The following is a 24,254-nucleotide window of genomic DNA, read 5'->3' on the forward strand; positions in this document are numbered from 1 at the left end:
TTTAGCTTCACTTCTACCGTGACTATGGGCATATATTGTGCAAATGTATGACATGGTGATGTAGTGTGATGTCACATGGTCCTGGAATTAAAGGCAGGACTACTGAAGAGGCGTTTCAGGCACTTCAGGAGCAGTGTTTCTCAGAGATCCCGTTGGCTTGGACTTTGGGTTTTTTTATTTTAAACACCTTTTACGTGCACAAGAACCCATATAACACACTGAAGGAAAGGAAAAAAACTGAAAATGCATAATATGTCTACTTTAAAGATTCAAAATCATAATGTGTCAGATTTTCCACTTCAAAAATGAAGAATTACGTCAGTTGTACACAAAACTTACACACAAGTGTTCAACCAGCCATTGTGATTCATTTTATAAACCAACTTCCTTCTCTTGCATAGAGTTGACAAAGTTAACCATCAATGTCACACATTCAAAACTAAAAATAAGGTTTAACACAGAAGGGTATCATTCTTTCCCTAAAAAGTCAACTATTACATAAATATTAGGGAATGTTTTACTGTAACTGAAAGGTTTTTGTTTTTTTCAGGACTTCATGTATCATTTAATCTGGAACAAAATTCCTAGCACAGTTTAACAGACAAAAGATAATCATGGGTAAATAATCAAACCATGTATTCTGTACAGTATGAAACTGAATCAATAATCCTTGTCTCTTTGCATCATGTTTGTGAAGATAGTGTTGCTTAAATAAACATTTTGATTTGTTAATTAATGTTGATACCATTTACAGAATTAATTTTCTTGTGAGAGACACGTGATACTTCTCAACTGACATTGAAGTGACTTTCAAATGTATTTGGAGTTCCTACGTAGATGGCTTTGTCAGAAAGGAAACCAGCAATAGTTAATGACAGGTTAATGACAAGTTTGCAAAAAGATTTTTGTGTATAGTCAGAAAAACTCCCTGCATCGATGTAAGACACTGCGATCTCACTGTGAAGGTTCTGGTGAACTTGCTGCTAAAGTTGAATTATTCATCAGATGTCACAGCCATTCTTTTCCACCTTCAATTGACAGGTGTCTAGGTGAGTCCATATGGCTCATGTGCCTGGATACACACACATATGTAACCGCGAAGGGTGGGAGGTGCTGGGGAGCGACAATAGATGATTGGTAGTATGTTGTATGTGTGTGTGTGTGTGTGTGTGTGTGTGTGTGTGTGTGTGTGTGTGTGTGTGTGTGAGAGTGTGTGTGTGTGTGTGTGTGTGTGTGTGTGGTAGAGGTCTCGCTAGCACCACAAGCGTATGGCTAAATTAGTCTCCGCTATCCCTCCATCACACCTGCTCTCAGAGCCTGCAGCTGTCACTAAGCACATGTCTGTCTGTTTATAAAGGGTTTTATGTTTCATCCATTGATCGATGCATTAGGTGCAAACTATGCCAATTCTGTGCGCTCTTCAGCTTAAAGAAATAATCATGTTATAATTTTCAAAATAACCGGATAATAATTCAGTCATCAAAACTGAATCAAAACTCAGCATCAGAGACTCTCAGCTGCACTGCTGTTACTGCCGCCAATGTCATTGAATGTCACTAAGTAAATGTACTTAAATTCTGTACTAGAATTTTACTTTACTTTACTGCTCCTTTTTTACTTCTACTCCAATGCATTTCAGGGTGAAAATCTTTAGAGATTTCTTAATCTCATAAACAATGCATTTGTTATAGATTAAAGGTGCAATATGTATCAATTTTAGTTGAAAACACTGAAAAAAGTGTATGTCTATGTCTTGTGTTGCAGAGATATCTATGCATGCTAACCAGCCAGCTCCGGTCTTCTTGTTCCAAAGCTCACACTGGCAGTGTGAACATCAACACTCCTCCTGACTTCTGAGCTGAATTGGCACCACTTTGACCTTTAACAACCTTAACTCACATCTTAATTCATCAATTAAGATAATCTATTAAGAACAAATATTTGATTATTCCTTTCTGGAAAACAATGTATTCTTAGTTGTTCATCACATCCAGTTCCAGTGAGCCTAAAACTGATAAATATCACATTTCTATTAAAATACTAAATCAAAACTAAACTTTAAGCCACCGCCTCTCCTTTACTTTCCTGCTGCTGCTGCCCTCAACTGACCTCTCTCCACTTTGCCTTGAATGGTTAAATCGCTGTATCTCTTTGCTCAGGTCTTTAATGTCTCCTCTCTGTCATCTCATTAACTAAAATGTTATGCCCGGCCATGTTTTCTCCCCCCCCCCCCCCCTCGTATTGTGCAAAACTCTGAACAAAAGAAGAGCAAGGAAGAGCAAATGGACTAGAATGAAAGTGGACAATGGACCACAGAAGTAAAAGGTTAAAAGGTCACTTCGGTCACGACCCCTATGGTCAGTTAGTAGCAATGTGGTCTGTGCTGCCACCACCTCAGCAGCTTGTTACTGCTGGTCAGGTCACCTCCGTCTGCCCCCACATTCAACCACACACAGCAGGCTTACAAATGATAAAGAATATGTGGGCAGTATATAAATACACTTAATAAATACAGTATGTATTTTTCTCATGTCTCCTTGTTACTTCTACATTAATTTCTTTTTTTATGCCTCTGCTATCTTTCCACTTATGCTAAGTGACACGGTGTGACCTTCCTCCAGTGTACAAGCTGGCTCCCAGAGCCTGCAGAGACCATCACAATATTGCTTTTGAAAGAGGTCCAATAAACAAACAATTACAAGAGAGGAAGACGCATCGGGCTGAATTGCTTCACGATGGTGAAGCGTTTAATTTCTGATTTCACAGTCTTTTGGAAGAGGGGACAGGGGGCCAAGCCAAACAGCAGTCACTTTCCCAGGAACACACACACACACACACACACACACACACACACACACACTGCTTCACTCTCTCGCACACACACACTATTATTCTCATGCCCGACTGTCTTTTTAACGGCCCGTAATTACGCCCTCATAGCCTTATGTCATGGCTCCCATTTTCAATTTAATGTATAGATGTAATGCACTGTGGCCCGAGGAAAACATCCATCTCTATCTGGGTTTTTACATGCTGCTCATATTGAATAATTCAATTTGCAGCCATATATAATCACTAAATATTGTGGAGAGTGACCACAGTTTCAATACTCACCTAATGGATTGATTCAGTTATAACAGTGGGCTGGAGTAAGTAGTTTTCCTACCGGCTTGTGTAACCACAGTGTAGCCATAAAGACCAACATTAAGCTCCACACAGATCAATACAGACCACTGGAGAGGGGTGGTGGGGGAAGATGTCTTGAGTAAGAGCATGATGAAGCTTTTTTCCTTAGTGAAAGTTAAATGTTCTTTCCATATAAAACATTCCTTAATGCTTTTTCTTCTTCTACAAGATGCATTGGTGCTACACAACAGTAATAACTGTAATTAAATCTGAGGATAACTAAAGCAGTGATTAGTGGTCACAACATACATCAGAGATGGATGTAATAAATAATAGAAATCTACCAAAAGCAAGTTCCTATAGCTCACATTACTGTTACTTTCCAGGTGATTGTGTCTAATATTAAATGAGACATGTTATGTTCATTTTCTGGTCCACAGTTTGATATTGGGTTACTACTACAATAGGTTTACATGCTTTAATGCTCAAAAAACACATCAGTTTTCTCATACTGTCCAGTGCTGCAGCGCTGTATTCTCCAGTCTCCTCTGATTGATCAGGTCACACATGCCTGACCCAGTGCCGCTAACAACAACAAAGGAGCTGTGCTAAATAACTTCTTAAGTACCAAACTAGCCACTAGGTGTTCATTATGCAAATATGTGAGATTGCATTTCTGTAGCGCTTTTCCTGTACCTCTGACCGCTCAAAGCGCTTTACAACACAAGCTTTACACAGACACCGCGTTCATGGTACTGCTCACAAATTAAACAGTATGCAACTTTTAATAAGAGATCAGGAGCAGATTTAAAGTTACTTTGAAAGGTCAAAAGCCAAAAAATACTCAACAGGTTATCTCTTCATATTCTTCAAGCTACTTGAGAAAAAGTAGAAGCACCAAAATTGAACTAATGTATTAAAATGACTGATTCAAAAAGACTGGCTCCTTCCAACTTGTTAAATATTAATATCTTAATTTGCTCGCAGCGGTGTAATGGTGTAGTTCGTCCAGGTGCTGCTCTGACTACTGCACGTTATATACTGTTGGGAAGCTGTTATGTTGTATGAAACTATTAAAGGTAGCAGGTAACTCGGGAGTTAATGTACTCCAGAAGCAAGTACAATATTTCTCTTACATCTATTTCTGCCTTTTTGCATAGGTTAGAGTTTGCACTATCGCTAAAACGTGATGAATTGGGGGTTAAGAACCCAGTCATGATGTAATTAATAAAGAAAATTAATCGTAAGAGGATATAAAAAAGAAAGTAAGGTATTTCTTTCTGAGAAATGAGAGTCTCACAAAAATGAAACGCTCAATTTTACCACCAGAACTGAAGCAGTGATACTGACTTGACTTAATAATTGCAACTTGTGTGCCGATGCAATAATTCTTATATACAGCAAAGAGTATAAAGTGTGAGTGTCTTATGGACTCATGAATCCCTCCACTTTCTCTCTGCACCCTCCCGCTTTCTAATTTTGACACACACACACACACTGAACCCATACGTGCGCTCGCCTGCCCCCATTGTTCCTGTGATATTGTTCTCAGTGGATTTGTGTGTATCATTCGCCCCCCTGATGCATCTGCCAGCCCGGGTCCATTGTGCAGCAGTGTGCCACACAAACAGGCCTCAATTAGCCAGGCTGTGCCTTTCTGTAGCAACGTGATTGTTTTGGCCTGGTCTCCATCGCAGCACCTGTCTCACACATGTTGGAGTCCTTTGATGGGCTGTAACTTAACCCCTGTTCAAATTAGCCAGGGGGTAAAAATAGCATGTTCGTGGTCACGTTCTGCTAATGATTAGTTCAGTTAAGATCTCTTTACTGCACAAATTATTACAACAAACTGTGGGTCAGTGTGCATGACACAAATGCCATTTTTTATTTGAGAACAGTTGAAGGGCATATTAGGTATTTACACATATAAATGGCTTATTGTACTTATGTCTGAGTTACCTGGAGAGATCACGCTGGTCTGATCACTGCTGTTCTCAAGGGCTTTTAGATTAGTAAGGTCAGTCGTTGTGGAGCTCACTTGAGCTGAGACTGAGGTTGATGAGCTCTGAATCACGACAGTCATCATAGGGTCACACAGGTTGTCCACTTACTACTATATTCAGAACATGTAGCTTCAAAAAATGAATCTGTAAATGTGGAAATTGTATTCCATTGTTAAGCATCATCTATTCACTCATTAATTAAAGTTATTTTAAGTTAAATTAATTCTGAATTCAAATATCCTCCTTGAGGCAAGGCTGGAAGAAACTCATTTCTATTAACACTTTCAGTACTTTAGCTATCAGCCTCTTAAAGTCTCTTGAACGATGAAACAATGAAAAACTGGATGTGCTTCAGATTTTCTTTGTCAAAATAACTAGGACCATTTGGAAATAAGGTAACAACCACTGCATAAAAGAACATTAATGTACTGGGATTCAGTGGAGTGCTTTTTCAGAGAGTTTTCAGCGGTCTCCAAAAACATTGCATGTATTACTCCCCTCACTTTTCTTATAAAACCAATACTGCTAGAGACGTTGTCCTCAATTTAATCTCATGGTCATAAATGTTTTGTATCTAAACTCTGAAAATATCTTAATACAGGCATTTCAGATGATTAAGTTGTTTTTTTTATCAAGCACTCTCAAGAGATTTCCTGCAATGAAGGTTAAATAAAGACAAAAGCTGCTATGGATTTAAGATTCTAACTAGAGCCACAAACTTCGAGGAAACAAGGGTTGCAATCAATTGTCCAATTTTTTTACCCAGAGAATGATGTGAATGCTGATCGCTGAAATGATTACCACAGTTTAAACAAACAGCAAAAGAAATTGCAATGTCTGGCCCAAGCAAATCATAAATCCAGCCTATAAATCATGTTAAATATTTGCACATTAAAGTGCCATAAATATTCCAAATGACAAACTTCATCATATTTTATTCAACAAATCAAGATTATCCATTAACCTTCCTGTTCCTTTTTAATCACATTATAATCATGAGAAAGAAACTGCATGCACTGAAGGTTTTTCAAAAGACACATAGCAAGCAAAAAAAAGAAAAACAAAAAAAATCAATCAAGGTGAAAATGTTGAGAGACAAAGAAGAGTGTGTTTATCCAGGCCCCTATATATAAAGTCTGAGCTACTACCTCAAGTATACTGAACAATCACGTGGGGTTGCCTTGCGGAGACGAGGGGGAATTAACAAAAGCATTTTTACGAGAAATGTTCTTATAACATACAATATTGGATCAATCACCTGGCCTAAATATCAATAATGTGTCTGACATTTGGGTTCACGTCTGTTAGGATCGGCTGGGAACTTTGACAAATCCGACTCTCCCAACTGAATGATGAGTGGATAATGAAAGCCAGAGCAGTTTGTAACACTTGTAAGGAGACAGTTTTCTCAACCAAAGAGGAGCCGAACAGCACTCACAACACGTGTCCAACTCACATGTACACATGAAACAATCGGAAATACACAACAGCTGACTCATGCTAGTATCCACCACAGTCTGTGACCTACAGTGTTGTTATTGATCCTTAGCTGCCATTTAGGGTCACAGTGCTCCTGACAGGACTTCAAACGGACCGAGCACACAGTTGGCTGAAATCACACCAGGGACGCTACTAACTCCCTCTGATCAAAGGTCAGTACTGAAACAATCAATACACTCTGTCATAAAAATACAGTTTCACGCTTTAATAATCTCCACATCGTGACTTTATTTGGATATTTGCATCTCATTTAATTAGGTAATCAAACAATACTTGAGTGAGGTTGTTGTTTCAAACCTTTATTTTGATATAATAAAAAAAACAACATATTTTGTGAAGAGGCAGACAAAGAAGTAAACTAGCTGGAAATGCACGATTTTCCCGTTTGTGAACATTTCATGCAAATTTAATGCAAATCCACACTGAATTATAGAAACATGAAAATACACTAATTGTGGCAGCGTAGACGCAACAGTGTGAAACAGAAGCCACTGCATATTTCACTTATCATAATATGACACTGAAACCCTCTTTGTAAAATATTAAAGAAGTACAAAGTAAAATCATTGTTTTCTTTGGTTTCCATATGTCAACATCCGCTGACATGCATTTCATCTCTGTCCGCACGGATGAAGCAGAGGTAAATATTATCTTGTGTACAAAAAGCTACTGTTAATCTGTTCTCAAACTTCATGGTTTAAAAGAACCGCAGCTAATTAACCGCACACCAAAACAGGAATACATTTTAATATTGATCCCCTTATGTCCCTGGTGCATTGTCTGTGTGCATATGTGTGTGTGTGTGAGTTTTTTTGTGTGTGTGTGTGTGTGTGTGTGTGTGTGTGTGTGTGTGTGTGTGTGTGTGTGTGTGTGCGTGCGCGTGTGCGTGTGTGCAGGCAAGAGTATGATTATGAATATTTTAAGAGCACATTTAACATGGCGAAGCCGGAGCAGGCTCGGTGAGGGATTTGCGCCTACTCTTCAGCTAATGACCCCAGGCGCTTCCAGCAAAGCTTCTTCATATTTTAAAGAAAGTCGATAGAGCTGCAGCCCAGTCAGCAGCATTAAGATTCATACAGACGCCACAGGGACCCTGAAAAAATTAATAACACGCGTGTCTAACAATCCTTCCTGCGATTTAGTGGAGCACCCAAGCTCTCTGCCTGAAATGCAAAGTAGTAATGAACACACAGATAAGATAAATTCTGAACATGTATCCCCTAACACACGTACACCCACTCTCTCCTTCATCTCCCTCTCAACAAACACACCCATCACCTTCCCACACTCCTGACCGAAGGTATCCAAACACACTCTCTTTCACCGCTCTGCTCTCTGCGATTTTACTGTCTACTTGTCTCCCTCTTTTGTCACTCTGTCTCTCCTTCTCTTAAAAATGAGAAGAAAGGACAAATCCAAGGGCTCTGAAAGACCCAAGACAGCACTACTGAACAAAAGCTTTTTTTTTTTTCACTTTGCCTGGCTATAATGAATTTTTCAAGACCTCATCTGCAGATGTGCAGAGGCATTGACAGGTCCTCTCGCTGCAAGGTTAGCCATTGTCTGGAATCCATCTAAACAGCTCTTTACTTGCTTACAGTTTGCCAGAAGTGTTCACACTATACTGCTGCTCATGCTTCCTATCGTCCAACAAGACTGGGATGCTGGGAGCTAAGTGCACACAAAACAGTACAGTATGTTTGTATGCATTCCTTACTTCTTTGAAAAAATACAAGAACACAAAAACACACTGGCACACAGGTTTTGCTCGAGCTTCACAGCAAAATAGCATTGCAGCATTCTCCTAAACAACTGATGTAGATGGGGACTTTACAGCTTGTCAGGTGTAATCCGTAATCCAAGTCTACAGAAGCCCAGAGATCCCAAACTGATTTAAAAAAAATGTTATTTAAACCATCTGCGCAAGCTCATGCACCTTCTTCAAACTGGATGTGCGCTAATGCTTTTACCTTTGCAGCTACAATGAAGACTTCTGTTTAAAAGGGGTATAAATAAAGTCGTTTCAAATCGTTTTGGGATCTCTGGGCTTCTGGAGACTTGGATTACATTGGACAAGCATTATGGAGCCATTGTATCTGTTGTTTTTATACGTTTTAAAACAAGTCCCCATCTACATCAGTTGTTTGGGAGAATGATGCAACACCGTTTTGCTGCGAATCTCAAGAAATGTTCTGTGGACTACAAAACTTCACCTGACTTTCTATCCGCATGCTGTGAGAAGACAATGACCGAATTTTCATTTTTGGGTGAACTTATCCTTTAATTGTATTTACTTATCAAGATAAATCAATCATTATCTCACTGAGTGCATGCACTTCAAGGGCAAGCTAGATGTTAGTAAGTTGAAAAATAAATTACATAAAATGCACAGAAATATGTAGAATTTAGGGAGTTTTGGAGGCGCTGTACTGCAGCGGGCTTCTCTTCGATTCAGGCTCTGCCCTCCCTGGGAGGCTAGACAACATATGGCACTGTCTCTGAGAGAACAACACACCACCCAAGCAGCCTCGCAGCCTCAGAGTGTGTGTTTGTTACTATGCATGTGTGTATGTGTGTGTGTGTGCGTGAGAGCGGGTGAGGGTGCCTGTAGTATGTGCAGATGATGGAACGAGAAAGATGCCTGCCAAGTTTCTTTGCATGGCTGAAGAAATAAATTGATTATGTATAGGAAATGTATGTTTTTTTTCCCTTTCACATAAGCTTAACAGACATTAAACATGCCAAACATTTACAAGGCTGTCAGAGCGATTATAAACAACCATGTCCAGAATCTATTTTTATCCAAGCTGTATCATGAACACATTTTAAAACTGATGGGAAATCAAAGAACTAACGGTTTTACTTTGCATCTGGATGTAATATAGTGCAAAAAATATGCAAGTGTGGCTTCAATGAGATGCTATAACCCTTTCAATGCTCAGAGGCAGCATATTGTTGAGGATGCAGAGTTAGTGAGCTGAATTAGACAGCGAGGGGGAGGCGGGGGGCGGAAGTCCTGATCGTCTGTCTAGCAGCAGAATATTTTCCATTTTCATGTGTGTGAGTTAAAAGGGAAAGAGGAGAATCAATAAAGCATTAGTGGAAAGCCATCAAAATATTCTGGAGCGATCTAAAGCTTATTACAGCCAGCAGGTCAGGAAGTTGGGTATCATTTATTTAAGGTGAGTTACCTTAAGACTACAGTTAAATCAACTTTATTCCGTCCATTTGACCACGCCGTCTGCCTCAGTTATTCAGAGAACGTGTAAATTACAATAACAAGTTGTGGCCGTTTTCACGTAACCTTTAATGTTATACAGTGTTTCTCCCTGATTAGTTTGGTTGAGATCTGCTCTCTATGTTTTTTCAACCCAACCCAAACAATGCAGACCCACACCATATAACAACATCAAATCCTCTGGTGGGGGCACCTCTCTCTTAGGCTATGATGAGAGGCTCATGTAAGCAGCTCATCAGCAGCCTGTTTGCCCATATGTGCCTCACACCCCACAGTCCCCAGTGGGTCTTGGCTCTGTGCAGTGATACCATCTCATCTGCCAACATGGACCACTTGGAAAAACCCCCAATCCCTCTTCTGGTTGGCCTATCCTGCCCTCACTGGCTAGTGTTATGAGCTGCACAGAGAATGTAGCCAGTCGGTCCACCAAGTCAAGTGCCCAGTTAAGGGCTGGCCAATAGCAGCTGAAGAAATGCAGGTGAATACTGAATAAGAGAGGTTAAGCATTCAATGAGAAGTCATCATGTGAACTGAAAATCAGTGGAAGACAATGAGAGCAAGCACATATTGTCCAACAGTAAACACACACACACACACACACACTGTGCATTAGCAGGAAGTGAATCTTTACAAATGTACTTTTGAGAGGGAGAAGCAGTAGTTTTGTTTTGTCAAATCGCTAAGGTCTGAATCCTCAGGGCCAGTGCTGATGATGACATATGCTGTGGGAAGCAGACAGACTGGATAGCAGGGTCCAGTGTCATATCTGCAGTGTGTGTCTGCAGGTCCCGCGCGGCGACGGTTCGCTTATCCCCCCGCCACCGCACATATGTTTGGGAAACGGAACAGTTGGACGTGGCCGAGGGCTAAAATGGGTCAGACCGACACAGATGGAGGAAAAACTCCCACTGGGTCACTGTCAGATGACTAACACCCACACAAAAAAGTGAGAGAATATTTATGTGTGTGTGTGTGTACCTACTTGTTTATGTGTCTAAGGGGTGATACAGTCAAATTTTGACAAATTTTAACAGCTTGCTGGCAACATCTCTGTTGAAACAAGGATAGACAAAAACAAGTTTTGAATTTAAATTGGGTCATGCAGTGCCTGAGTAGCCGAGAGCAAACCATGAACTCTGAATAAAACCAGAGGGTGTCAAAAAATGTTTAACATTACATTTGGCTTTCTGCTTTTTTAACTCCTCTTCCTTGACTTGACTTCATGTATAAACACAACCAAAGCCATATGATCATTAACTTGAGTCTTCGTCTCATTTAATACTGCAACTGTGACCACAATAAACACACTGTATTTATTTCTTTATTTATTTTACAAAATGCTTCTATCAAACTTGACCGACATAACAGCTGACATTTTGGATAAATTGAAAGCTTTGGGTTTTTGCCCTGGGAACATCAGAGCTTCTCGACAAGAAAAATCAATTGAGAGTGCAGGAAAACCCAAACACATCCCTGGACAGATGGAGAGGAGTTGGCATTAAATGCACCTCAGTGATTAAGTGGAATCATCCAGACCAGTAGATTGTATATTCCACAACAAGAGGAAGTGCCACTGAAACAATCAAGCATTAAATAAAGCAGCGTTACATTATACCGTCGTCTTTCCAAAACAAGGTGTTACTAATAAGATCTTTGGGAGCACATCTCACAGGTGCCATTGGAAATTCTCCCTCAAGAGACGAGGTAATCTGCAGACAAAGCTGTCCTATTCTTTATCAGCAATCCATGGTGTCACAGCTAAAATGTATTCAGAGCGCTTCAGGCAAATGTCCTTGGTTGTCAAAACCTCCATTAGAAATGGAATGTGAGGCAATAATTGCAGAGTTGAAAGGTCACACATCCATTTGTTCATTATGAAAATTGAAGGGAAAATTCTTTCAGTATAATCCTCGGCTGACTTTTGATTCGATCTTTCCCAACACAAAGAGATCGGCCGATGCTGCCTGACGAAGCCCGAAACGCATTATTTTGCTGCCACTTATGGGGTTTTTTTCTCACTTTTGTAGATTTGAGGGTTTAGAAAAAACACCTTTGGTAAGCCAAGAGCTTCCACTCGTCTGTCTCCCTGGGCCTTGTTGAAAAGCACTTGTGTTCGACGTAGATACAACATGTGGAGAATCATCACAGAGCATCCGCCGTCTTTCACCTCAAATGAACCATGCCATGACATGATGACACAAAAAGTCCCTTTGCGCAGGATACAAGCCATGTTGTCAACCGTGCATTAGTATGTGGGTGGCATGTGCTCTGTGAGGCAGTCATATGTTTACAGTGAATCTCTTGGATGAAAGTCAAGTTTGCAGCTGCAGCCTCGAAATAATTCATCGCTCCCCTTTTTACCCGGGAGGAGCCACAGGTAGTTGATGAAGTGGCAGTGCCAAGACTCCCAACTGGCGAAGACGAAGCGCAGCTGCCAGGAGTCAGCGCGGCCAGATGCCGCTGCTGATGTACCATGTGTTCCAAGCAGGGCAACAGTGTGTTTGTGTGTGAGCTGGGGTGGGAGGGGAGAGAACGGAGCGCTTGCCAAGACATTCTCACATTGATGCCAACCTGACACATGCTTGGGTACTCCCCACGGTTTGTGTTACCATCTCAGCCTCTCTCACAGATCTGTGGGGGGTCCCCTCTTTCCCTTTTCCTCAGATGCAGTCTTTTGCCAAGATGGGAGTTGGCGCCTGCTTGCGGCCGTCCAGCCCATCAGTGGTGAGATCCTTTCAGGTGGTCTTTGCTGAATGGTGTGTTGGCAGCAGGCCATCGCAGCAGAATGCCAGCTTCTGCTAGATACTCTGTCTATCATGTTTTCGCCATAACCGTAACCATAACTCCTCACGTCTTGTCTTCTCACCCCTGACAAACAGACGTATACGTGATGCCTTTTATCATCCTCTACTTTTCATCCATCCCTGCAGTTCTCGAGTTGCTGTAAATACGTCTCCCAATGGCTCAGATTCCAGTCCCAATATAAAACACGTCAAAAATATGGCCAACTTCCAGGAAGCAAATCCAAAAACATGGGTCGTCTGTGCCTTATTTCGTTTCATCGGAGATCGCGTTCGGTCATTTTAGGTTGAACCCAGATGAAAAAGCGGCAGTGCCATCTGCATAAAAAAAGACGAAAGACTGTGCACAAGCCCTACAAATAAAGGATTCTCTGGAAATTACATAGCTGCTGGGGTAGCATAGCATCCCATTGAATAGCGTTTTCCCCACGAATGGGAACGAGTGGTCTTTGACGATACTATTCCTGAGAGTGGAGGGGAGTTCTCTGAAACAAAGGCACCAATTTCGTTAGGAACATGCCATCCTTGTTTGCAGTGTAGGGGGTTTGGGGAGGGAAGTGAAAACTTTTTGAACGTGTGCCATGTCTGTACCATTCTCTTATCTGAGGCCCGCGACTGCCAGCTGGCGGCTGAATGTGCCCACTTGCACTGTGATGATGAAGCCAGCCAAGCTAGTTGGCACACTGAGTGGTAGGACTGGCATGTGATCTAAAGCCAAACACAGCTCTGTGTGGGGTAGCTGCATGTACGCTGCACTCTCCCTTCCCCTGTCCTCGTCTCTGGTGAGCAGCTTTTCCACTGGATCAGTCCTCAAAAATGGGGGTGGAACTTGCCAACAACCAGCAAGCTGAGTTAAGGACCACAGGATGACAGACAACAACACTGTCTTGTACCTCTATAATCAATGATACAATTATCTGAAACTGGCTGTCTGTGAGAGACATGTGACTGACATTGATCCAAGTCTCAAGTAAGCCCCAAGTCAATTTTTCTTAGGCAAGTCAAGTCTCAAGTCAGGTCACTTCCCCTCCCAAAGATTCTGCAGTCTTACTTGCAGTTTTCAGTCTTTATAAAGAGAAAGGAAAAGGTATCAGTACCTGTCTGATAATGATATTACTGGCCAATGTATCTAACCTGTTCAAAAAGCTGACAGCAAATTGTATTTGTATTATAACTGATAATCGCTTAAAAAGATTAAATCAAATCTTTTTCATTTCTGACAAATACCGACAAGAGACTAAAAAAAAATAATTAAAAGAAAGTGACTTAAAACTCAGACAAGTCATTCAAGTTATCAAGTCAAGTCAAACAGTGACTTGAGTCGACTTAAATTCAGGTCACAATGACTCTGGTATACATCTCTAGTCTGTGGAGCCATTTCATCACTGCATTGACCTTAAAAAATATCAAAACAGCAAGAAAAAGCCTGAAATTAATCTTTAAATCAAATTTAATTCAGATTAAAAGCACAATACAATTAAATGATTTTCCGCAGAGATTAAGTCGTGATCTCACAGCAGGTGCATTTAATCATTTAACGTGAAATGTGTTAAAGAAAGTATACAGCGTCATTAAAGTCACAAAATGTTCTTTGACAATTAAAAATGGTTTGTTCTGTGTACTTACGAGGTCGGAACCATTCGGGCGATGTGTGTTTCAGCTCGGAAGATTAATGCCGCTGCGCCGTCCTTCACTACAAGACGTACCGGCTTCTGTTTTAGGTAAGGTGAACATGAATTAAAGGAGATACGTGTGCAGTGAAACACAGGTCTTACTTAATAAATATTTATATGTTATTCGATGCAGAAAGTGGACGTTTATGGTCCGAAATTTTAGCCCTTATTTCGGCTGAAGTCCGTCAATTCAGGGTCGTCTTCAACTGTCAGTTAGCTAACTTACCTAAATAATGTCAGTGATTGTCACCATTAGTCACCTGTAAAGTTAACGTCACCGGTACTGAAGCCGACTCGGAAAGAACCGATCATTTTCACATATGTTTCTGAAAATAGTTTAAAACATATCTCAGCTTCAGACTCTCTCCTCTATGAAATCAACGATTATTTTTACCAAGTTGTCCGACCAACAGTCCAAAAACACGATACTGTTGATAATTAAAGGGATACTCCACTGATTTTACACATCAGCTGCACTTTAATTATCGTAGACAGCGCTACCCTGCCTGTGATAACAGCTGCACAACATCTTCTGAGGCTGTGGTGGGAGCTTTCCAGAGTCTGACAGAATAATCCCGAACATGTCATTTCAGTTTAAGCTTGAACCTTCACGTTTTTAAGAAGAAAGCTTGTGTTACGAATCAGAGGTGTGGGATGTAGTGATGGAAAATGTAGCATCCAGTGTTTGGCAGGATTGACAGATTATGTAACCAGTAATGTAACTAAGTACATTTACTCAAGTACTGTACTGAAGTACAATTTTGCGGTACTTGTACTGTACTTGAGTATTTCCATTTATGCTACTTTATACTTCCACTCCACTACACGTTGAAGGCAAATATTGTACTTTTTACTCAATAGATTCAGTTAATAATTTAAGTTACTAGTGACTTTTCAGATTACATGCTGCACCAGAGCCTTTCATGGTGTTATTCGATAGGACAGCTAGAGAGATGACAGGAAACGGCATGAGAGAGAAGGGGGGACCGCAGGTCAGACTTGAACCCTGGACATAGCCTCTGTACATAGGACGCATGCTCTACCAACTGAGCTACTGTCCACCACATCAGAAAGTATTTAGACTTTTACTCAAATCTATCTCAAGTCAATATCTTTTACTTTTACTAAACTATGACTTCTGGGTACTTTATACAACACTGTATGTAACTAATTTGGACAATCTTTTGTAAAGCATGAAAACTGCAATACTATATTGATGGAGCATTCCTTTGATTTTTCTCTCATCAACTCATTGACAATTAATCAACTAATGATGTTTTTTGTTCAATCTGCATTACATCTACAGATACATTTAAGCTGCATATAGTGAGTTTGTGTTATATAGTGTGATTCTAGATGAATGAAAGCTTAAGTGAAGTGATTGTCAACTAAATTTGAATGTTAGAGAAGGAAGTCAGGAGGATGAATAGATTTGAGAAGAAGATGTCAAACTTTGTGTGCTAACATGCCTTTTTTCCCTGTCAATTCACAGATAGTCAGTTATGAGCATATGCAGGTGACTGAGGATGGAGCCATCTTGAGGTTCAAACTCTGCAGGATCTGAACACTTTCAGACATGCTGTCAGGACTTGTTGCTGCTGCCTGCCACTCTCTGAAGTGTACTTTCCCTCACTGGAAAGTTGCTCTTCACAGGACTCATTGCTCGTCAAAGCAAAGGCAATGGCCACTGGGAACTGTGGTTCAAAGAAGGGCTCATGGATGGACTAAAGCACCTTCATGGAGGTTAAACCAGAAGCCAGTGTTTGCCAGAGCTCCAGCATTTGGAGACAGGCTGGCTATCGTAGACAGCAGTGGCAGCCACAGTTACCAGCAGCTGTACTGCAGCAGCTTAGGTCTTGCAGGTAGAATTAGCACCGCTCTCAAATCAGATTTTGGGGGTCTGGAAGGCAAACGAATCTCCTTCCTGTGTGCTAATGATGCTTCCTACACAGTGGCACAGTGGGCAACTTGGATAAGTGGTGGGACGGCAGTACCACTCTACAGAAAACACCCCGAATCTGAGCTGGAGTACATCATCTCTGACTCCCAGAGTTCACTGTTGGTGGCAGGACATCCCTATGGTGAAACTCTCGAGCCACTGGCGCAGAGGCTGGGGCTGCCATGCCTGACACTGCCCCCTACTTCTGACCTAAGTACTTTAGATGGAGCAGACTCCCAAGAGAAGGAGACAGCCATCACTGACTGGCCTGATCGACCAGCGATGATTATCTACACCAGTGGTACCACAGGGAGACCCAAGGGAGTTCTACATACACACAGCAGCATCCAAGCCATGGTAAATGTTGTCTTTTAAACTATAATGTAATTGGAGACACAACAAAATACACGCTTCTTTGACTTAACAGAGGATGGTTAAGCTGGTGCTCATTAGAGCCCGACCACTACTGGATTTTTCAAGCCGATGCCAATACTGGAACTTGGGAGTATAAACATTCAAGTATTCATATATTTACACAGAATATATACATAAACACATCGTTTTATTGCAATTATCCCTCAAATGTGGTTATCAAACACTGTCAATGAAAGTAGCATTTTTTACAGTTAAATGCACAGAAACAATAAACTTCACTGGAAACCTTGGGCATCTTTATCTACATTATGTTCTAGCAAAAAACGTTTTTTGATTCTGATATTAGCTGAAAATGTCAGCCAGTCGCTATATCGGTCAGGCTCTAGTGAGAATGGACTCGAAGCTGTGGCTAATTAAAATACCGAGCAGCAAGGGTTGTCTATGAACCAGCCATTGGCTCTTTGTGTCTACGTGGACATTTTGAACCTTAATGACAGCTAAACCTGCCACTGTACCTAAAACAAAAAAGTATTTTTTTAACTTAGTTTTTAAACAGCCAATGATGATATTAAATTCATCCAAGGGGACTTAATTAAAGTTTTTTCAGATTTAATATTATTAATAACATACTTTGTGTTCTACTCAACAGTGCTATGTTGTACTAAATAGTGAGATTATGATATTGATTTATATACTTATAGAAATATTATCTTACTGCAGATATTTCTATATTGAAGAAACCCATTAGATAAATGCTAAACTAGGTCTGAGGTAATTTGGGGACGGTATGCATCTTAGTCACATTAAAAAATAAATAAAAACAAATCTAAGGGATCCATGTAAAGATTATTTGTGTATGTGATGTGTTTATATAAAAAGATGAATGTATTATGTCAGATACTGCATCAGTCAGGCTGTAATCGATATATTTGCATTGACATTTTCAAAATCTACACTCCCACCTTTGTTTTAATTTTCTTAAACCTCCCTAGTCTGTGTCCTGCCCAGATATTCTCCAAATAGAAGAGAAGAGATTTGTTTGCAATTTAAATGTGACGGCAAATAGCAGCATTTACTTAAAACATCTTCATCTTTGCATCTTTTGCTTTGTGATCCCTCATCATTAGCACATACCTTTATCAAAATTCATGGAAACCAGTACAACTCAGTGGTTGTATACAATTTGCCCCATGAAATACAGAGTTAAGTATTAATAGCTATCCATGGGCTAAAAGGTGTGGTACCACCAGTCTAACATTTAAACACCTTTCTGATGTATTTCTTATATAATTGACAGCCAGCTTAAATATTCACGTCAGTACCATTTATATTGACAAAAATCACAAGTCTCTGTGTCTGATAATGGCCTCCAACTCAGCAAGAGTTAATTTTCTCTATTTAATTTTCAGGAAGTTCAACTAGAGATGTGACCAGAGCTCCACAAATCTAACAAATACAGACGGATAAAACGTCTGCATGTGTTTGAGTATTCAGACACCCCCTCACCCATTCGACTCCCTGATTAGCATCATTCCTCTTTTGTTCCACTCGAGCTTCTTGAATAATCACTAATTTATGCCATTAAAGATCTCCTGAAGATTTCCCTGTATATTTTTAAGTACAGCTGACCTACATGTCCAATAGTGTGGAAAATTAAATCACTCTGAAAGACGACAGAGCTTCATTTGTCTCTGGTTGGCTCAAGGAGGTGTCTGAGTGAGTGATTAAGTGAGTCTGTCTGTTTTTACTGGAAGGCAACAACATCAGGTTGTCAGAATTCCTGCAAAGCTCCTCTGCCAGGTTAATGTGAAGGAAGACTTGAGACAAATTTGGACCAGGTTAGATTTACGATTAACGTCTGATCCCTATCATCCAATCCACTGCCACCATTTCTGATGTCGTTACAATGTGTTTTTTTGTGTGTGTGTGTGTGTCATTTTCTGTATCGTTCAGTATTTAAACACCTGTGTAATGCCTACACAGACAGCAATGATGCAATTCTTCCTAGTGAATGGAGCACTGAATGCCAATTTCCTAATGTAATGATTAAGCCTGTGCCTGGGGTTTGTTTTGTACTTAATGTTAGTTACAGACATGCATCATGAAGAGTGTCAGCGGTGTACCGAGTGCCATCTTAGTGATCAGAATCTGCAGTAACATCTGTAACAAAGACCACTCCTCACTGACCCACATTGCCCAGTTGTTGGAGTTCTTATTTCGAATAGAGCCAAACATTAACACGAGGCCTGATATCTGCATGCATGTGTGTTTATAAACAGGATTATACTTTATTATCTGCTTACACAAACAAACAGGAAACAGGACACAATAACCAGAACACTGGTTATATATACAACATACTGTAATTCAGTTCAGTAACACTGTCGGGAACAAATCACCTTATAATTGCATTAATAAAAGTTAGAACAACATAAGCTTTACAAAGCTAGTGTTGAGATTAAACGTGTTGTAACATTATAGCCTATTTCAGATATTCCTCTATAACTGGACACTCACAGGCGGGAAATATGCAATCGTTTAAACAGACACAATCCCAAAATGAATTGCTGAGCAATCATTAGTGGTTGTCAGGAGCGCAAGGATTAAGTTCAATTTCCATTCCCTCCATAATCACCTAATCTAATTTTGGCAACTAAATGAACCTTAATGGTGAATTTGAGGAGTTTATCATTTTGAATCCAGAGTGGAGGACAGAGAGTGTTACATGTTGTAAAAGACAATTTTGTGATTTTGAGGGATATAGATAAAATTGACCTTATTTGACTTGAGTAGAAGGAATTCTAAGCTAGTATTCTTCATTCCTGATATATCTGGTGGCGTAATTCTTTGAGAAATTGTCCAGCAATCCACTATTTACTGTTCAGGACTTGTATGACAACACCTAAACCCATTACACCTTCGAGCCTATTTTATTGTTTGCTGGTGATTTTTCTTTTATTGCTAACTGCTAAATCCATATGATGATGTGCCACCATATTAAAAGACATATTTTCATAGCAGCTATAATGATAGCAGACACATATTTTTCAAAACATGAAGTATAAACACAGGGAGAAATTAGTTGTTGAAGAGAGTAAACCGATTTCTCCACCTAGAGGAGCCTTAATGGACCAGCTGGATCATGATAAATTTCAGTTGTTATTATTATGCTCTCCAATAGCAGCAATATCCATTGTTCAGAGGGGTCTCTGGGCAGAAGTAATTTTTTTTATGAATTACTAAGTGTGAACGCAGCAGGTTGGGAGGTAAAAATGTTAAATAAGTAAACTAAATCACAAATATTGTAATAGATGTCTGCAACAGTGGAAGCTGATTGAGATAATTCACTGTAAAGACACCCTCTCTTTCCTCCCATGTCTCATCCATCAGGTCCAGTGTCTGGTTTCAGAGTGGGCGTGGTCCAAAGATGACATCATCCTCCACACCTTGCCACTCCACCACGTGCACGGCATTGTTAACAAGCTTCTGTGCCCGCTCTGGGTGGGCGCCACCTGCGTCATGCTGCCTGACTTCCAGCCTCAGAAGGTCTCGACTGCCCTCCTCCCTTTCTTGTCTATCTTTTTCGTTTGGTACAATATACCATTCATTAACTCCCCTCAACAAAAGAGGCAGTTGTACAGCTGTATGGTTCAGGAAGTGACTGCAAGACCCAAGCTATCGTTGTCAATGAGGCATATGGACACAGTACTGCTGGGTTGAAAAAGACCTTCAGCTCTTTCCACATCACTCCCTCTTTCTCTTTCCCTTTCCACTTCCACTTTTGTCCTCCTTCCTTTCTCCTCGCTTCATCTCCTCTCCCCCCTCTTCCTTCTATCAGTCTCTCCTCCTCTTCCCTCTCTGACTGTCAAACTAAGTGTTTGGGGCTCAGTGATGAATTGCCCTGTGTGGCTTTGTATCTGACCAATGCCGACTCACGGCAGGGGCTTAAGCAGCGGATCAATCGATGAGCTGACATTGAAGGATGATAGTGCTTGTTTGGCCCAGAGAAGGGAGGGGAAGATGGGGTGCTTAGAGTGTGTGTGTGTGTGTGTCTGTGTGTCTGTGTGTGTGTGTGTAGATGTGGCTTTGGCACGTATATGGGTGTAAATGCACGTGTTTTCCAATGTATGTGTGTGTTTTGTTTTTGTTTGTTTTTTTGTATGTCAGGACCTGCAAAGCTCAGTGGCAGGGCAGGTAGATGAGAGGAAAGGTCTATAAAGGACATATGTATCTGTCAACATGGGTATTGCTGCACTGTTACAGCTATCAGTATTCAGCTGTTATCCCTGACCTTGTGCACCAAACCACAAAACCCCTCCTCTCAGTCTCAGAAAAAAACCTTTATTCTCCTCCTCCTCCTGAAGTTACAGTACATTGATGAAGTGATCGATAGTCTGTCTCTTCTATCCCCTAAGATCTCTGAAGGGTAGCCTAGGCAGCAGAGGCCGCCATTGATTTTTTCTGATATCGCCCGGAGATAGTGACAAAGATTTTCAGTGCAGGAATTGTGATCCAGTAAATCGCAGATAAGTCTATTTCAAGTGTGCTGTTGTAGACTGACAAAAGCAGATACTATTCCTGGGGACATTGGGCAGATTTTGTTTGCATCCCCATGGACTACTTCATCATAGCAGCTGAAATTGAATTTAGGAGAGGAAATTCATTCACATTGAGATATTGTTGAGCTTTTTATTGAAAGGGCATCAAAAGTATCCCTACAAACTCACATATGCCTGTTCTATATGTCAAAGTCAGAGCTGATATATCAGAGTAATATATCACACACCAGTGGTTTAGGTTGGTCTTTGGTGGATAAGGAATGTTCACAATGTTTAGCAATATTGGTCCAGACAGAAATATCTTACCAACAGGACTTCGCACTTCAACGTTAACATTTATCTGAAATTACTGCTCAGCCAAACTACAGTCCAACAGATCTGATTGCATGGCTGTAGACTCTTATTTTGATAGTACATTGAGTTTCAGTACCAGTACCAAAACTTGTCTTTTTCTCTAGAACACCTTTTCTTCCCTTTTTACCAAGATAAGCCAAATGTATCCATGTCTAACTACACAAAAACATTTTCTTGATAAAACTGAAATTAGCAAAATTATCATAGCTGATTAAAGGAAATGGATGATAGAATCAGTACATTGGACGTAGATACAAGCATCAATGGCAACTTTTGATACCTGAGATACATTAGTGGTACGAACATATTGACGTTCAACATCCATTCCTTCGCAGAAAGAATTGGCAGTTGTGTTGGAGTCCCGTGTCGAGTGCAGGGCTGAGCAGCTCATTGAGTTGTTTAGGATGCAGGCCATGGCTCCGGGTTCTCACCACATCCTGTCCCCTAGGTGGAGGCCAGCTCTTTGACGGACATAAATTGCCTTCCTCTCCCCACCAGACTGGACTTGGTGGAAGCGCTCCACTGCACTTGATAGACACCACCCAGAATGGTCGGGGCACACTCAGTTAATAATCCTCCTCTCTGCACAAAGTTTTATTCTGTATGTGCACAGGTGAACTGTGAGAGGCATCAATTTTTCAGCTTGTAATGATATTGTGAGAAACGGGATAGGGTACCAAAAAGACTGTTGACTAGTCTTAATCATCTTAGCTTTATTCATCTATATATTTCAGTTTGTTTATCCGAGGCAGAGGAGGTCAGAAGAGAAGTTGGTAGATAATAGATTAAGTGAGACTACGATGAGGTGACTCAAAGGAGAAGTGGAAGGAAGAGTTTAGAAATTGTTGGCACATTAAGAAGGATGTGGTGGTAGTGCAGGTGAGAGGGATGATGGTAAAGACTGCGTCTCTCTGTGTGTGAGTATGTGTCTAGGTGTGTGTGTGTGTGAGAAAGAGAGAGAGAGACTGCAGAGGCAGCGAAGCAGGAAATTACGAAACGGAGAGAGAAGGTAAGTGAATGTGAGATAGGGAGCGGGGGGAAAGGGGGGTAGAAAGAAAGATGAAGGGAAGATGTCGGGTCAGAGATGAAAGTGGAGAATGAAAAAGAAGCACTTGGGGAATGAAGGTAGAATGTGGGATGAAGAAGAAGTGAGGATAAGTAGACTGAGAGGGGAATGGGAGGGGAGACAGCTGGGGAGGAGCTGTTGTCTCCCAGGGGGGGAGATGGGACTTAGAGAAGCTGTCGTTCACCTTCACTTAATTCATGCTGTCGTCCCATCCTCCCATCGTCTACTGCGATGTACCCAGACTGTCTGTGTGTGTTTGTGTGTGTGAGGGATGAGGTGGAGTATGTAGGGTGGGGTGTGTAAAATGGCTTTGTCCTTGAACAAGTGAGTTTATGTGATATTTGAACAGTATTTTTATGTGTGCATTTAGTTCACGATGTATGTTTATGTCCATTAACCTCCTTTGTATGTGTGTGTATTTAAAGTGCTGCGCTTGATGCAGCAGAGGACATGAGTGGCTCCTTCTGCAACAGTCAAAAAGCACATTTGTCAAAAGTAGCCATGCGGAAGGCCTTTTAACTGGCCAGCGTGCCGGCTCTGCCCTACGGCGGTCTGCTGTTTTCTTCCCCCTGACCTTTACAAATTTCGACTTTTCTTTCTTGTCTTTTTTTGGCGTGGTGTTGACAGGTTTAATATGAGGCTGCTGTCTGGACCTTACTCTGCCATTTACATCAAAGAAAAGAAAAAAAAATGTCACTTGCACATGCACTAATGGAATGAATCTGGATGTAATAATTTAGTTTGCATGGCCCCTTTTCCTTATCGCCCTCTCTTCCTCTCCCTTCCTCCCTCTTCAGTTATATGTTGTGTTTATCTCTCTGTTTGAGTGTCTCTCTCTCTCTCTGTCTGGGTCCCAGGTGTGGGAGATGCTGTTGAGCTCCAAGGCTCCTGTGGTTAACGTGTTCATGGCCGTGCCAACTATCTACTCTAAGCTGATCCAGTACTATGATCAGCACTTCACACAACCTCATGTCAAGGACTTTGTCAAAGCGGTGTGCAAAGAGAGGATCAGGTACTCACTTGTGCGATCAATGACATGTCACCTTTCTCAGGGGTAGATGTATTTGCGGATAACGTGTCTGTGTGTGTGTGTGTGTGTGTGTGTGTGTGTGTGTGTGTGTGTGTGTGTGTGTGTCTTTGTGTCTTTGTGTATGTGTGTGCGCAAATTAAAGGAAAATGTGTAATAAATACAATAAAAAATGTTATAATTATTTATATCATTTAATTTCTATAAAATGTAAAACAAATAATTGTGAAAATTTCAAAGTCAAATTCCTTCTTTTAGTTTTAACCCAACAGTCCAAAACCCAAGTTTCCATTTACTATCATTAATGACAAAGAAAAGCAGCAAATCCTTACATTTAAGAGGCTGGGACCAGCAAATGTTTGACATTTTACTTGGAAAAACTGAATCGATTGTTAAAATTACAGAATTCTCATTCCATCAACTAGTTTATTAATCTACTATAGTTGCAGCTCTACATTACATGTGACTGTCTTACAACACAAATAGTAAGAACTTTGGATCTGCAAATCTGCACAAATTGTCTTCCTAATTATATGAAACACCTCACAGGCATTTCATAGACTTTCAAGGCCATCGTTACATCAACGTCAAAA

General features: G+C 40.7%; 1 protein-coding gene across 1 annotated transcript in view; it reads left to right on the forward strand.

Moving 5' to 3' along the window:
- The first annotated feature begins 14,323 nt into the window (after window positions 1–14,323).
- The window catches only part of acsf3 (acyl-CoA synthetase family member 3), a 37,479-nt gene continuing 27,548 nt past the window's right edge, over window positions 14,324–24,254 (forward strand). The window contains exons 1-4 of the mRNA XM_084362523.1: window positions 14,324–14,389; window positions 15,834–16,637; window positions 20,046–20,201; window positions 23,492–23,646. Coding sequence (XP_084218649.1) covers window positions 15,918–16,637; window positions 20,046–20,201; window positions 23,492–23,646 — 1,031 coding nt within the window. The 5' untranslated portion in view covers window positions 14,324–14,389; window positions 15,834–15,917. The remainder of the gene's footprint in view (window positions 14,390–15,833; window positions 16,638–20,045; window positions 20,202–23,491; window positions 23,647–24,254) is intronic.

This window comes from Pagrus pagrus (genome assembly GCF_965226575.1).
Source record: "Pagrus pagrus genome assembly, chromosome: 1".
Classification (NCBI taxonomy): Eukaryota; Metazoa; Chordata; class Actinopteri; order Spariformes; family Sparidae; genus Pagrus; species Pagrus pagrus.